At 40.6% G+C, this 16,986-nt stretch overlaps 2 protein-coding genes across 5 annotated transcripts in view; both read left to right on the top strand.

Annotated features, from left to right (window-relative positions):
• The window catches only part of SLC22A15 (solute carrier family 22 member 15), a 73,859-nt gene extending 68,633 nt beyond the window's left edge, over nt 1–5,226 (top strand). For 2 of the 4 annotated variants that reach the window (XM_049879996.1, XM_049879995.1), the window contains exons 11-12: nt 858–1,046; nt 1,387–5,218. In XM_049879996.1, the coding sequence (XP_049735953.1) occupies nt 858–1,046; nt 1,387–1,473 (276 nt within the window). In that variant the 3' untranslated portion in view covers nt 1,474–5,218. Of the gene's footprint in view, nt 1–857; nt 1,047–1,386 lie in introns of those variants that run through there. The other 2 variants (XM_049879998.1, XM_049879997.1) reach the window with 2 other exon arrangements.
• Nucleotides 5,227–6,860: 1,634 nt separating this feature from the next.
• Nucleotides 6,861–16,986, top strand: part of MAB21L3 (mab-21 like 3) — a 78,367-nt gene continuing 68,241 nt past the window's right edge. Inside the window, exon 1 of the mRNA XM_049879999.1 lies at nt 6,861–10,041. The gene's annotated coding sequence lies outside the window, so the exon portion shown is untranslated. The remainder of the gene's footprint in view (nt 10,042–16,986) is intronic.

The raw sequence follows: 16,986 nt of genomic DNA, 5'->3' as shown, positions 1-16,986 counted from the left end.
CAGCGTTCTCTTTAATTAAGCTCTGGTTGTTCCATTTCTTGTACCCTAGTTTCCCTGTCTCTGCCCAGAGTTTTTATTCCTTTAATCTCTGTGCCTCTAAGCTATAGTGTTGAGTGAATCAATGAGGGAGGGTATGTAGGATTGAGATTATTTGGCTGATTCCAGGTTGAGAACTTTAAAGTTTGTCATTAGCAAATATTTTGGGGGTGTCGCCTATGTGATGAGCATATGCAAATCACTGTATTATAAGTTATTACGTGGAATCGATGCTAAGCACCAGGTTTCTTGCGATCTCAGACCCTGTAGGCCTGCTCTGCTGACACACAGCCCATGCCCCCATCTCCCACAGTACCCACCCCGTGAGTGCGTAAGACAGTCTGCTGCTTCCAATTCACGTACCAGTGCTACTTTTTCATTTACTCACTCCCATCTCTCTGTGCCTGATGAGTCATTGGGTCATTTCCCAGGGCAGTTCTCTGTGAGGAAAGAGAATTGATCTGTAGTGAATTCCAGTGGGAAGATTGCCAAAACCAAAAAACCCATTGCCGTCAAGTTGATTCTGACTCATAGCAACCCTGTAGGACAGAGTAGAACTGCCCCATAGGGTTTCCAAGGCTGTAAATCTTTATGAAAGCAGATTGCCACATCTTTCTCCCTAGGAGCAGCTAGTGGGTTCAAACCACCGACCTTTCCGTTAGCCGCCCAGCGCTTAACCACTGCCACCAGGGCTGCTTGTGGGAAGATTAAATGGGATAGTAAATAATGTTAGTTTTTTAGTCATGAGACTGCTGATGACCTCTGCTAGGGAAACCAACACTGACTTTTTGTTTGCGTTCTTCCTACTCCTGTCCCCACAGAAATACGTGCAGTGGTCTTTACCCTTCATTGTCTTTGGAGCCACCGGCCTAGCCTCAGGCCTCCTGAGTTTATTATTGCCTGAAACCCTTAATAGCCCATTGCTAGAGACCTTCTCTGACCTTCAGGTGTATTCCTATCGGAGATTGGGAGAGGAAGCTCTGTCATTACAGACTTTGGATCCCCCACAGGTATGATGGGGTTTTTTTTTTGTTGTTTTTTTCTAACCATTCATTCATATCCAGCACTTGAATAAGGTACAGCTTTTGAAAACAAGAATGCTGTGGTCAGATTGAATAGAACTGCATAAAACTGCTGGAAAACAAAGGTGTAGAATGCAATAGCTGCTCACTTTAAGAGAAATAAAGACAATAGGTGTGGTTTATTAACATTATCGGAGTACTTGTAGGGGCTAATTCGTAGGAGAATAGATGTCATAGAAATACATTTGTCCATTGAATAGGTAGATGGTAATTTTCATTTTAGAAAGGTGACATCATTTTACTGCCCTTTCCTCTTTTCCTGTTTCAGTCTACAGACAAAGACAGCATGTTAGAGAACGAGAGTGAGGAAGAGGAGTTTTATGATGCGGACGAAGAGACTCAGATGCTTAAGTGAAGAGGCCTAGATATCTCCTCAGAAGCATTGGATCATCTTTTACGCCTCTGGCTAAGGCAGGTTCTCCCTTGACATCTTAGAGAACTGTAGACAGACAGACGTGAACTTATGTAGGTGGTCCTCAGTGTGGCATGATTTTTTGAGGCACAGGAAGAGCCGGAGAAGAGATTTCATGAGAGAGAACTCACTGCATTGAAGGAACAATTTCCTTCAATTTGTCCAAAATTTGTCCAAAAATTCAGGTTTAAGTTGGGGTCATGACCTCCGGCCCAGTAACTCAAACACACATTCCAGAATGGTAGGCAGAATCATTTCTAGAAGTTTGATCACGCTGCTTTTCCTTCATCATGACCTAAAGGCAGATACGTACAATTTTTCACCCTTTCAGTAGGATAAGACATTCTTAAGATTGAATCTTTATACGATTTTTGATACCTATCTCTACCAGTTGTACCTTCACCAGGAATCTTCAGAGGCTGATTGGTATTAGGATTTCAGCTCTGTTTTGGAGGAAAAGCACTGAGAGGTGTTTGTGTGGCCCGAGGCCCTCCAGCTTTACCGGAACTGATGACGTTTGAGTTTTCAGCTTGCTTCCCAGCCTCGTGGTTGTCTTGAGTACCTGTGCCTTTTGGTCCCACAGATGATTGACGAGTACAAGCCAAATGTACCAAAGCAATTTTCTTCTGACTCACAGCCCTGCTAGCTCCCTTCGATGCTCAGATTGTGTAATCTCTTTAGTTCCCACTTGTACATACCTCCAGAAAAATTTCCATCTGAGATTCCGCCACCAGCAATAAGCTCAAAAGCATACACAGTAAATGATAAAGCTTTATAAAGATGGAAGGCAGTTAAAAAGTGGCATGTTGATCATTTGCCTCTAAAGCAATGAAAAGATCCAGTTTTTAATAAGAAAGAAAATTGTCTTTCATGAATTTGGGGGTTGTTTTGCTTTCAGTGTTGTGTAATTAGAGACTTGGATAACACTTAAGAACTCTAACTCTTCTTGTCTGCAATCAGCCCCTGCCTTTAGTTAGAATAGAAGGCACAATAATTTCATAGGAAATGGAGGTTTTTTATTAAGTACGACCAACTTTCTGCATTGTCAAGGATTTCATTTTACTTGGATCCACAACCAACACCCATGGAAGCAGCAGTCAAGAAATCAAAAGACACATTGCGTTGGGCAAACCTGCTGCAAGTGTTGAAAAGCAAAGAGATCACCTTGAAAACTAACATGCGCCTGACCCAAGCCGTGGTATTCTCAGTCACATCACAGGGGTGGGAAAACTGAACAATGAATAAGGAAGACCCAAGAAGAGTTGATGCCTTTGAATTGTGGTGTTGGTGAAGAATATTGGATATACCATGGACTGCCAAAAGAATGAACAAATCTGTCTTGGAAGAAGTACAACCAGAGTGTTCCTTAGAAACAAGGATGGCAAGACTGCTTCTTACATTGGACATGCTGTCAGGAGGGATCAGTCCCTGGAGAGGGACATCATGCTTAGTAAAGTACAGGGTCAGCAGAAAAGAGGAAGACCCTCAACAAGGTGGATTGACACAGTGGCTGCAACAATCGGCCCAAGCATAACAATGGTTGTGGGCATGGCGAAGGATAAGGCAACGTTTCGTTCTGTGGTACACAGGGTTGCTGTGATTCCGAACCAACTCAATGACACCTAACAACAATAGCCAACTTTCATGTAAATCAGAATTGTACGTAATTTCCTAAAACCATGTGCTGAAAACGTCAGTTTCCCCAGGAAACTTGAATGATATCTCAAATAGGAATATTAACGTGGAACCAACCAACTTGGGCAGCGTTGCTTTAGTCACTTTCCCAGCTAGGAAAATGTCTTTGTTTTCAGAGTTGTCATTTCTGGTAATGTCTTAGAGGAAAAAATGCATTAGAGGTAGAGAAGATGTTACCGTGACTGTTTCTGGAAACCTGGGAGTCATCACCCCCAGTTGGCTCCGAATACACTCCTGTTCTCTTCCACATTAACTTTTTGGTTTGCACTATGTCAGTGGGTACCTTTGTATTTGTTAAAGTATTTTTATGTCTTTTAATGGTGGTCTATATGCACTTGTTTATGTATTGGTATTAGGCTCTTCACAAACAGGAGCCATTTCTATCTACTACTATTTATTTCTCCCTGCTGTTCCCAGCACACTGCCGTAGACACAGTAAACCAGTTGCATCGAGTCGTTGGCAGGGTAGAATTGCGCTCCAAAGGGTTTTCATAGCTGAGACCTTTTGGAAACAGATCACCAGCCTGTCCTCCAAAGCACCTCTGGATGTGTTCAAACCACCAACCTTTCGGTTGGTAGTTGAGCATTTGACCATTTGTGCCACCCGGGGACTCTTAGACACAGTAAGGACCTGATCAATATTACTGTTTCTAGCCTTCACGGAGGTCATGGGAACCGCCCCCCAATAGCATTCTTACCAACTTCCAATGTTGGTAAATCCGACCCAAACCCCTAAATGGTAAAGTCCTGCCTGGCCTTTCTTTGAAAATGGAAACCCACCACCCACCATTAGGAGAGGAAGAGAGGAAAAACTGAGAAGGACACTTAGAAGCTCCTCTTCAGTGGTTGGGTATTAAAAATAAAACTATATATAAATTTTTGGTTAGAACTTTATCCTCATTATAAGAGCAATACATCCCATTATAGAAAACAGAAGGAGAAAAACCATCACCTGTAGGCTCAACACCCAGACACGACCGGTGTTACGGATGTGTTCCATTTGAAGATCAATTGGGAGTCCATCTCTCTATTGGCATCAGGGTTGCCTGTGCCTCTGGCTGTATAAATGAAGTGCCTATCAATTGTGTTCCTGGGTCTCCTTTCCTAGCTATGGGATGGAGAATGGGAGGGAGGGATAGGCTGGGCTATCAACTGCTCATGTCAGAAATATCACTAAATTTTGTCTCATTTTAGGTGGTCAGTCCTTTAGTAAACTTAAGGAGCCCTGGTGGCACAGTGGTTAAGCACTTGGCTGCTAACAGGTTGGCAGTTTGAACCCACCAGCCGTCCTGTGGGAGAAAGATGTGGCAGCCGGCTTCCATAAAAGATTACAGTCTTGGAAACCCTATAGGGCAGTGCTCCTCTGTCCTATAGGGTCACTATGAGTCGGAATCGACTCAATGGCAGTAGGTTGGGTTTGGATTTTAGCAAACTTTAATAATTAACTGTTTTTTCTTTCTACTGTTTCATAGTAACTGTTGAAGAATATTGACTGTAGGGAATGCATGTGTGTATATCTGCGTTGATTAAATTATTCAGAACATTTATTTGATAGGTACCTTTTTTTTTTTTGTGGAGATGATTTGTAAAAAGTTCCCTTTTTTTTTGCTGTGCCCCAAACTATATTTCTTTTCTCCTAAAAAAGCAGCAGGAAAAATGTAAGACACATAAACTCCAAGGTTTCCAGGGTCAAAGGTCTTATTAACAGCATGTCCAGAACCTTGGAACCACACCAGTACGTTGGAAGAAGCTGTGTTGCAGTTTCCTGATTATATGACTTAAAACCACTGCCCAGTGGGAAATCTAATACTTGTCAGTTTGACTGCTTTCAAGTACTATAGACATTCTTTAGTATTAAAAAACAAATAAAACAATCAGATGAAAATTGTGGGGCACTGTAATCTGGAGAGGTATTTTTATGGAAGTGAAATTGATGAAGTAGATTTATATTCTTAACAAATACATAGAAAAATTAAAATATGGCTTTCCATTAGAACTCACTCCTCTATTACAAGTTCCTATTTGATTATTGGTTCTTAAATTGAAAAGGTATTTATAAAAGGTTAGATTTTTTTTTTTTAACTAAATAAAATACAGTTATTTTGGCTTCTTGTGAGTTTAATAAAGGATCACAAAACATAGGCCTTTTGTTCTTACAGAGTGTGTCAGGATATATAGCAGTATCTTTGGCAAATTGGGCAATAGAGAACCTGCTAGAAATTATAGGCAATGTGTGTGACAGACACTCTAGCAAAGTTGGGGAGTCATAGGCATGAAAGATAATTATAAAAATATTTTTAGAAAAAGAAAAATGCAAAGATGATACATTGTTGAAAAATCTGCCATTAAAAGAAAAAGACCTTATGATTATCTCAATGGATGCATAAAGATTATTTGACAAAATTCAATGCCCATTCAAAAATTAAAAGTATTAGCAGATTAGGAATAAAAGACACCTTCCTTAGCAGAGGTGTTGTAGTAGGTATGGTGGACTGGCTCGCAGCATCTATTCACCCTCCAGGCACCTTGGCCTTCATACTTTTTTGATCATTACTATAGTAGGAAACACTTTCCATATATTTTTATTCTCTCTTTCTCTACCCCTCTCACCGTCCTCCCCCTTTTTCCCCACCCAAGTATACATAACTTTAATGAAACAATACTTACTCTTCTTGCTAGGTACAGTGATAACTTCTATTCTGTTTTATTTTTCAGAAATGCTGTTTGTGGCCCACCTAATCGATTTCATGACCAACTTTTTAGTTTACATGAGTAATAGGGTGCTGTGTTAGTTTCCAAAGGGACCCTGGTGGTGTAGCAGTTAAATGCTCACCTGCTAACTGAAAGGTTGGTGTTTCAAACCCACCAGCTGCTCTACAGGAGAAGGATTTGGCAGTCTGCTTCCTTAAAGATTACAGCCTTGGAAACCCTATGGGGCAGCTCTGCTCTGTCCTATAGGGTCACTATGAGTTGGAATCAACTCGACAACAATGGATTTAGTTTCCAGTTGCTGCTACAACAGATTAACATAAACTAGTGGCTTTGGACAACAGAAATTTATTCTCTTAGAGTTCTGGAGGTCAGACTCCAAAATGAGTCTTAAGGGGCTAAAATGAAAATGTCAACAGGGCTGGTTCTTTCTGGTGGCTTTGGTGGAGCATTTATTTCATGCCTCTTCCAGCTTCTAGAGGCAATTCCTTGGTTCCTGGCCTCGTCACTCCATACTTTGCTTCTGTTGTCACATATACCTACCACAGGTATCTTAAAGTGTGCCGTTAAAGGATCCTAAGTGGACTGGATCTGGTGGAGGCATTAGAGTATATTGTAAATTGAAATGGATAACTTAGTCATCACTTGGAAAAGCCAGACCATGGGTAACAGCCCCAAATCTGCATTTACCAGTGATCTTGTTGACCTAGTTGGCTAAGTCTGCAGTCTCCCACAGAGACATATTGTCACTTATTGTTTGAAAGAATAAACTGCTTACAAAAGAATTTGAGCCTAACAAGTCTTTGTATCTGAGTTTAATTCGTTGCTGTATCTTAATAATGATTATCTTTTTCCCCATGTTCCAGAAGTTGTCTTATTAAAATTATTGATGTCTTTCATTTATCTCCTGTAGTGCTACCTCAACCTCTCTCTGTTATGTGCTCTTCAAGCATCCTGTACTTTTCCATATAGTACTTGTTGTGTAGTTTCATAATAATGGTGTCTTCCCTTTAAACCATAAAAAAAAAAAAAAAAATAGATCTGTGAAAATAGGTTCCATGTCTTGTTTCCTAGTACATTCCATACTATAGCCCTGGACCCCATGTGTTGTAGCCTTCTGCCACAATTCCATGTCAGCTCTATTGCTACACTGAACTCCAGAGCAAGCTGTATGTTATTCATCTTAGTGGCCTTAAGAACTAGCATGATGTCTGGGACACAGTAGGCATTCATTAAATTTCTAATGAGTCAGTGTCTAGACACCAGGCAGTCAAGGTTGGTTTATCTGGTCTATCTGTAGTTATGTACTTTAAAAAAGGGATGCTCCTCCCCAAAATCAGTTTGAGAAGAAGTCAGTGGATTATTTCACTTTGGAAAGCTACTTCTAGGTCACTAGAGAGGCCCTCATTCCACCTGAACCTTCTCATTGCTTAATCTTGTCATTTTGTATGAGGTTAGTGTTAGGGTTAGAATATGTTCCTTTTAATAAGATCTAAGATGTCTGCCTTGAGAATAGAAGTAAGTAAAGAAGGATTATTGAATAATCTTGTTCATGTACTTATAAACTTATTGCCAAAGTTGCATTCAGCCTTCTGAATTATAAACTGAGTTAATTTGATTACTTTTTTTTTTTTTTTACAATCTCCCTGCACCCAGAGAGAGGCAGTCTACCCTAAGAAAATATTTTTATGAAGAATTTTTGGCATAACCATCAATGTGACATTCAGGTCTCTTAAAATTTACCTATGGAAACTTAATATATAAAACATCCAGGAAAGCTGTCAGTTTGATTCCAGGCATTTGAGGGATCAGCACATTAAGGGTGAAAAAAAAAAAAATCATTCATACTAGAATATTAGATTAATGTATAGATTTTTGTATCTGCCCAGTAACTCAGAAGCTGAGTCTTACATGTTGATTAAAATACAGGGCACCTTTGACCAAAAATTGCTTTGTCAAAGGAATAAATGAATGAAAAAAATGAGAATAAAGGAAAAGTTGGTTTTATTTATTTTCTCCATCCATAGAATTCCATAGTTACTGAGCCACCAATATCATAGCAAATACATAGCATAGAAGACTTTTTTTAGAGTGAAAAAAGTTAATTTTCCTATCAGCCCATCAGGAGAGGGGCAAGGCTTGATAAGGTTTCTGCTAATAAAGGGGAGAAGCATGAACATAAGGTTGAAGGCCTGGGGCAGCACCAGAGAATTCTGAGGCAAAAAAAATCCAATGTCTTAGTTTCCTAGTGCTGCTGTAACACAAATACACAAGTGGGGGGTTTTAAAGAACCAGAAATTTATTTTCTCAGAGTTCTGGAGGCTAAAATCAGGGCCTGAGCTGTGGGCTTCCAGTTTCTGGTGTCTGTAAGCAATCCTTGGTGTTCCTTTGGTTGTAGGCAGTTTCTCATGTGTTATTTGTCATGCCTTGAGTCTGTGTGCCTCTGTGTGTGAGTGTGTGTGTGTTTGAATTCTGTTTTTATAACTCAGAAGTGATTAGGTTTAGGATCCACCCTATATTGGTATGGCCTCATTAACATGTCAAATAAAAACCCTATTTCCAAACAGGATCCTATCCACAGTTACACATACACACACCTGTTGCCATTCAGTCAATTCCGACTCAGCGACTATATAGGCCAGAGTAGAACTGCCCCAAAGGGTTTCCAAGGAGCAGCTGGTGAATTTGAACTGCTGACCTTTTGGTTAGCCGCCTAGCTCATAACCACTAAGCCACCAGGGCTCTATCCACAGGTACAAAGACCAGGAATTCAACACATACATATTTTTTTTGGAGGGGAGGGCACAGGGGAGAGGACACAATTCATAACATCAAAACACAAAGTTCTGTTTTGGTCATGTGGAACAACGTATTAGAGTGAATTAAGCAGAGAAATTGAATCATTAAGAAGCTTAGTGACGTCCGAATAAGAAATGGAACAAGAGCATAGGCTTTGTATGTCTTTCAGTTTCCTTTCCAGCCTTTCAAACCACCCTAGATAGCTTTAAGTTTATAATTTGGTACAACCACTTTGGAAATTGATTGGGCACTTCCTTCAAAAGCTAGAAATAGAAGTGCCATATGATCCAGCAATCCTAGTCCTTGGGATATATCCTGGAGAAATAAGAGCTGTCTCACAAATAGATATATGCACACCCATGTGCATTGCAGCACTGTTCACAATAGCAAAAAATGGAAACAATGTAGGTGCCCATCAACAGATGAATGGATAAACAAATTATGGTTCATATAATGGAATACTACGCAACGATGATGAATCTGGGAAATATCTCACAACATGAATGAATCTGGAAGGCATGCTGAGTGAAATTAGTATCAAAAGGACAAATATGTATGGGACCACTATTATAAGAACCCAAGAAAAGGTTTAAACACAGAAGAAAACATTTGTTGACGGTTACTAGGGTGGGGAGAGAGGGAGACGGGAATTCACTAGCTAGTAGGCAATCATCTTGGAAGGGAAGGACAACACACTACGGGGGAAGTCAGCACAACTGGACTAAACCAAATGCTTTAAGGGACAGAGTAGCAGGCGCGGGGGTCTGGGAACCATGGTTTCAGGGGACATCTAAGTCAATTGCATAACAAAGTTTATTAAAATGTTCTGCATCGTGGCATCTGGGTCTTAGAAGTTTGTGGGCGGCCATCTGAAATGTACCAATTGGTCCCAAACCACTTGGAGCAAAGAAGAATGAAGAACACCAGAGACATAAGGAAAATATTAGCCCAAGAGACAAAAGGGCCACATAAACCAGAGAGACTCCATCAGCCTGAGACCAGAAGAACTAGATGGTGCCCAGCTACCACCAATGACAACCCCGACAGGGAATGCAACAGAGAGTCCCTGATGGAGCAGGAGAAAAGTGTGGCCCAATATTCAAATTCATCTAAAAAGACCAGGCTTAATGGTCTCACTGAGACTGGAGGAACCCCTGAAGCCATGGCCCCCAGACTGTTAACCGAGAACTAAAACCATTGCCAAAGATTAGACAACTATAAAACAATACTCGTGAAGAGTGCGCTTCTTGGTTTAAGCGAATACACGAAGCCAAAGGGGCAGCTCCTGTCTGGAGGCAAGACTAAAAGGTAAGAAAGGACAGGAGCTGGTTGGAGGGACATGGGAAACCTGGGGTGGAAAGGGGGAGCGTGCTGTCACATTGTGGGGATTGCATCTAGTGTCATGTAGCAATATGTATATAAATGTTTGTATGAGAAATTGACTTGAGGTGTAAACTCACCTAAAGCACAATTAAAACAAAAAGAAGTTTATAATTTGGGAAATGTACGTAAAAGATAAAAGATTTCTTCAACTAGTTGCTAGTATTCAAGAGATTATTTCACTATAGGTGAAAATCACGTTTATTTATTCATCAAGTCTTCAAGGAACTCCTATGTTTCAGGTCCTATTTAGGTGCTGGATTAAAAGAGCTAACATGTATTAGCATTGTTCCAAGAATTTTATATGCCTTGGAGCCCTGTTGGTGCAGTGGTTAAGAGCTTGGCTGCTAACTGAAAGGTTGGCAGGGCAAATCCACCTTTTAGTCCTTGGAAACCGTATGTGGCAGTCCTACTCTATCCTATAGGGTGGCTATGAGTTGGAATCGATTCCACAGCAAAGTGATTGGTTTTGGTTTAGGTTCCAAAACATCTTTAAGACCAGAAAATGTCCTTAGGTGCAGTTGGACTATAGAATTCCGTAGTTACTGAGTCACCAATACCATAGCAAACAGGTAGCGTTTGTATATGTAGAAGACTTTTTACAGTGAAACACTTATGATCTCCCCAGTTTATCAGCGGAGGGACAAGGCTTGATAAGGATTCCACTGATAAAGGGGAGAAGCATGAATATAAGGCTGAAGGCCTGGGGCAGCACCAGAGAATTCTGAGGAAAAAAATCCAATGACTTAGTTTCATAGTGCTGCTGTAACACAAATTCCACAAGTGGGGGACTTTAAAGAACAGAAATTTATTTTCTGACAGTTTTGGAGGCTGAAATCCAAATCAGGGTCTCAGCCATGTCAGTTCCTTCTGTGGGCTTCTTTCCTAAACTTCTGATGTCTGTCAGCGATTCTTGGTGTTCCTTTACTTGTAGACAGTTCCTCACATGTCGTTTGTCATCGCCTATGTGTGTGTGCGTGTGTGACTATGTCTATTCTGCCCTTATTATAACTCAGAAGTGATTAGGTCTAGGATCCAGTCTATACTGGTATGGCCTCATTAACATATCAAAAGAAAAACCCTATTTCCAATCAGGATCCCATCCACAGCCACGCATGCATGCGCGCACACACACACACACACTTGTTGCCATCAGTCAATTCTAACTCATAGCAACCCTGTAGGAGAGAGTAGAACTGCTCCATTGGGTTTCCTAGGAGCAGCTGGTGGTTTTGAACTGCCAACCTTTTGGTTAGCAGCTGAGCTCTTAACTGCTGCACTACCAGGGCTCCACTCACTGGTACAAGGACCAGGAATTCAACATATGTGTAAATATTTTGACAGGGGAGAGGGAACACAGTTCAATCCATAATATCGGAGAACAAAGTTAATGTTATTTTGCTCATGTGGAACAATGTATTAGAGTGAATTAAGCAGAGAAATTGAATGATTAATATCCTTAGTGATGCCAAATGAGAAATGGAATGACAGCATAGGCTTTGTGTGTCTTTCAGTTTCCTCCTCAGCCTTTGAAACCACCCCAGATAGTTTCAAGTTTATAATTTGGGAAAAGTACATGAAAGATAAAAGATTTCTTCAACTAGTTTCTAGAATTCAAGAGATTATTTCACTATAGGTGAAAATCACATTTATTCATTAAATTTTCAAGGAACTCCTATGTTTCAGGTCCATTTAGGTGCTGGATTAAAAGTGCTAAACTTTGCTGAGCATTGTTCTAAGAATTTTATGTATCTCGGATCCCTGGTTGTGCAGGGGATAAGAGCTTGGCTGCTAACCAAAAGGTCGGCAGTTCGAATCCACCATAGGCTCCTTGGAAACCCTATGGGGCAGTCCTACTCTATCCTATAGGGTCGCTATGAGTAAGAACTGACTCGATGGCAACAGGTGACACATCTAATCCTCAGAAGAAAATGATGAAATTTATATTATTGGTTTCATTGTATGGAAGAGAAAACAGGCTCAGATTCAGTTAATTGCCCAAATCACACAACTAACACTTGGCAAACCTAGCTTCAAGCCCAGGCCATTGGACTTCACAGGTCACGTCTTAAGAGACTATCCTATACTGCCCTGATTCTTCAGTGGTTCTTGAATTTTGTTGTCAGGTGTCTTTCAGTCACCCCTGACCCGTGGTGACTTCATGCACAAAGGAACAAAAGGCTGCCTAGTCCTGTGCCAGCCCCATGATTGGTTGTGGATCAGACTGTTGTAATCAGTAGGATTTTCAGCGGCTGGTTTTTGGAAATCAGGCCTCTCTCTTTAGTTCGTCTTAGTCTGGAAGCTCCACTGAAACCACTCAGCCTCCACTGACAGACAGATGGTGGCTGCACATGAGTTGCATTAGCTGGGAGTCGAACCTGGGTCTCTTGCATGGAAGGTGAGTATTGTACTACTGAACAACCAATGCCCTTTTGAGTTTTAACCCGGTCTTATTGGAAACCCTGGTAGCGTAGTGGTTAAGTGCTACGGCTGCTAACCAAAGGGTTGGCAGTTCAAATCCGCCAGGCGCTCCTTGGAAACTCTATGGGGCAGTTCTACTCTATCCTGTAGGGTCGCTATGAGTCGGAAGCAACTGGACGGCATTGGGTTTGGTTTGGTTTTTTTGTATTCTACTATGGGTTCTATCTGAAGATGATGGTGATTATAACTACCATGCATTGAGTACCAGGCACCATGTTACCATGTTAAGTACATTCCATATGTTTTGGCATATAATTCACACAACAGCTCTGTTAGGTAAGGGTTAATAATCCCTGCGTTGCTGATGAAAACAATGAAGGTTAGAGATATGAAGTAACTTTCTCAAGATCACAGCTAGTAAGTGGCCGTGCTGGTCTAAATCCCGTTTTGTCTTTGGCCAAGGCCCATGCATTTAATTACCTGCTCTGAACTGCCTCCTGTGAAGGATAGTTAATTCAAGAGAAAAGAGGATATTTCTTTCTCAAAGACAAAGAAATTGCTCCAACTTTTCCCTGGTTTTCAGGGGGGAAACCTGTTGCCGTCAAGACGATTCCAACTCTTAGTGACCCTATAGGACAGAGTAGAACTGCCCCATAGGGTTTCCAAGGAGCACCTGGTAGATTAGAACTACTAGACCTTTTGGTTAGCAGCCTCAGCTCTTAACCACTACACCACCAAGGTTTCTCTGCTTTCAGGACAAAAAAAGCAAATTGAGAAGAACAGATGCTGGTGGAATCCTTACAAAGTTAAGGCTCAGACATTTTGATTAGGCACCTTCTGGATGCAGACCATTTTAAGAAAAATTCTAATAAATTACTTGGAGATCCTACCTTTTTTTTTAGTATTATTGAGATTTTTTTTTTTTTTCTCCAGAATTAAGTCAGTGGAGGAATACATTTGTCAGTCTGGAATATGGATTGATTGGGAAGGTTGTCAAGATTCAGACACCACTTTAGTGGGCTGAATCTCATCATAATCTTATAAAGAAGATGGCAAAATTCTTTGCCATATTTTTGGGGTGCCCTTTGAAGTTACTCTCATTATGCACTTTACCCAACCTTTTGCCATTGAGTCAATTCCAACTCATAGAGACCCTATAGGACAGAGTAGAACTGCTCCATAGGGTTTCCAAGGAGCGGCTGGTGGATTTGAGCTGCCGACATTTTGGTTAGCAGCCAAGTGCTTAACTACTGTGCCACCATGGCTCCATGTTCATGTTAGGGGGTACTGTTAATCTGTCATTCCATCAAGTTCATTCAAGAAAAATTCACTGAGAGCCTACTGTGTATCAGGCATTGTAATAGACCCGGAGTTGTCAAAGATCAGTGAGACAGGTTTCTTCTCAAGCTGTGAGTCTTCCCAGAGTCTGTGACCTGAGCAGGAAATGGGGGTTAAGTACTGCACAGGTAAAAAGGCCTTGGTGCAATTACAAAGAACATTTGGTCTCCATATTTGGGAAACTGGCTAGCAACAGAAATGGATTTTTTTTTTTTTTTTCAAGGAAGAATTTCTTGAGAAGTGACTTCTCAGGCTGAGATTTCTGCTATCGGTTTCAAGGAAGTCTAGGTCACATAACTTCTCAGCTACCCCTCTTAAGTCTTTTCATTATAACCAGTACCAGTTGCTGTCAAATCGATCCTGACTCATGGCAACTCCACGTGTGTCAGAGTAGAACTGTGCCTCATAGGGTTTTCTGTAGCTTATTTTTTAAATGTAGATCACCAGGCCTTTCTTTCCAGGCACCTCGGGGTGAACTCAAACATCCAGCCTTTCAGTTACCAGCTAAGCGCTTTTACTGAGTGCATCACCCAGGGATTCTCTTTTAATTACATCACTGGCTGAAACCTTTTATTTAAGGAGAGGAAGCTCTCTGCTATCAGCAAAGGGGACGTGTAAGTATTTCCTTACATGGTCTTGTCAGATCAGTTACATTTCAAAGCCCAGAACGGATAACCAGGATTCCCGAGCTGCCACCGGTTTTTCTCCTTCCTCATTAAACTTCTTCACTTGATGCTTAATAACTTTTAGGTTTGAAACCTCTCCAAAAGACATTTTAAGTTCCCTCAGAAATCCTAATGAATACAGCTTAAATAATGGTTTTAGAATCAGGGAGACTTGTTTCTCATTCTCATTTTCCTCAGCTATAAAGTGAAAAGTTAATAATACCACCATTATTGTCAGTCTGGTGTGATGATGGTTAAATGATATGTAGGTCAAATTCCACCTACCATATAGTAGGACTTCAATAAAGTAGGAACCCCCAAAGATTTTAAAACAAAGATGAAATACATGCATAAAAAGAAATGTGACCCTCATGGTGCCGTGCATTTTCAAAAATGAAATCGATATGGAATGTTTCAGGAAAACATTTTCACCTGATCCACCTCATTTGCTAGCTAAAAATACAACTGAAGAAATCATGATTCTGTAACCATTTTCCTCTTCCTTGTCCGTGAAGACCTTTCTTGAATGCCATTTCCTCCTACAGGAATGCCTTTCTGCTGTCTTCCCCCTGGGGAAAAGCAGGCTTTCACTCCCATTTTTCCGAGGAATTCCTGGGATGGGGAGGAGACTGTAGCCTCTGGTGGGAGGAATGCAAGGAATATAAGAGACTGTTTCCTCCAGCCCTAGACAGCAGATCTTTACTCTTTTTCTTTTGGAACCAGGTTGGAGGGGTAAGTGTGGGAAAGAAGTAACTGGGGAGGTTGTGTGTGTGTGCCTGCGTATGTGCACACGTGTGTGTTTTCTAGAACGCTGTTTGAGAACTGAGGAGAGGAAGACCAGTGCGGGCTGCACCATCCTCTGGGCCTTAAGGGAGAAAGAATGATCCTTGATGTTTCCTTTTTGGCTCTAAATCTATACTCAAGAAAAGAAGGTGATCTGGCCAGAGTGTAGTGTCCTCTATGTTTCAGTTGTGAAAACCCAGGGAGGCTTTGGTGGATGAACAAGAAGAAAATTCAGTTGCAGGTTATGTAAGAGGACAAAGGATAGAGAACCCATGTGAACAACTAGATATAACCAAGTCTGATAACATATATACATATATTTTGTATATATGTATGTATGTATGTGTGTGTATGTATATATATGGAGCCCTGGTGGTGCAGTGGTTAAGAGCTCAGCTACTAACCAGAAGGTCAGTAGTTTGAATCCACCAGCCACTCCTTGGAAACCCCATGGGGCGGTTCTATTCTGTCCTAAAGGGTCGCTATGAGTTGGAATTGACTCAATGGCAAAAGGTTTGGTTTTTTTTGTTTGTTTTAGCTTTATATACATATATACCAAAACCAAAACCCAAACCAAACCTGTTGCTGTTGAGTTGATTCTGACTCACAGCAACCCTATAGTACAGAGTAGAACTGCCTCCATAGAGTTTCCAAGGAGCGCCTGGTGAATTTGAACTGCTGACATTTTGGTTAACAGCCATAGCATTTAACCACTATGCCACCAGGGTTTATATATATACAGACTTCGATGGCACTAGTTTTTTTTTTTTTTTTTTTTATATACAGACTTAGTTATATCTAATTGTTCCCATGGATTCTGCCCTTTGCCCTCTTTCCTTTCCACTTTGTATTACTTTCCCTTAGCAATTTTGACATCATCTGCTCTAAATATTGAGTTTTATTGTTTGTATATTAGTTATTTTTTCTGATTATAAAAGTAACAGTGTGTTAATTGTAAAAATGATGGACCATGCAGAAAAGGCTGAAATGGAAAATAAAAAGCAGATGCAATCCTGCTACCCAGAGACACCCATTCCTCACCTTTTTTCCATATATGGTAATGTTATTCCTGTTTATCGATATGTCATTAACATTTTTCTGTTATTAAATATTCTCTTAGTAAATTACTTTTAGAGACTGCAAAGTCTTCTGTCATATGGATAGGTTATAATTTAGTCAATATCTGAATGTTAGATATTTAGCTTGTCCAATTTTTCCTATTAGAAATAAGATGTTCAGATATTTGGTGTACTTCCTGTGTTTACTTCAGACATATTTTCAGATGCAGACTCATTGGGTAAATGGGCATGGTTTAGAAAATCTGGGTAAAAATTATCATATCAGTTTACATTGTTATTATTAGTATATGAGGGCCAGATTCCTCTCAGTCTCCTGAACACCATTATCTTTTTCCGATTTTTGCCAAAGTATCAAGTTATAGGGGTAGGGTAGGCACCTCATTGTTGGGACTTAATTTGCATGCCTTTGGTAACTGAGAGATGTCATCGTTTTTATGTTTATTAATTATTTGTATTCCTTCTTCTGTGGCTTGCCTCTTCAGGTCCTCTGCCATTCTATGTTGTGAATTTATGTTTCCTACTTTGGAAGTTTTAAATTTTTATTTCGTTCAAGTTTTCAGTGTCTTCAGTGTATGTTCCTCATACAA

This window comes from Elephas maximus, chromosome 3 (assembly GCF_024166365.1).
Source record: "Elephas maximus indicus isolate mEleMax1 chromosome 3, mEleMax1 primary haplotype, whole genome shotgun sequence".
NCBI lineage: Eukaryota > Metazoa > Chordata > Mammalia > Proboscidea > Elephantidae > Elephas > Elephas maximus.
Note: the sequence above shows the minus strand (reverse complement) of the source record. Positions and strands in the feature narration are given on the sequence as shown.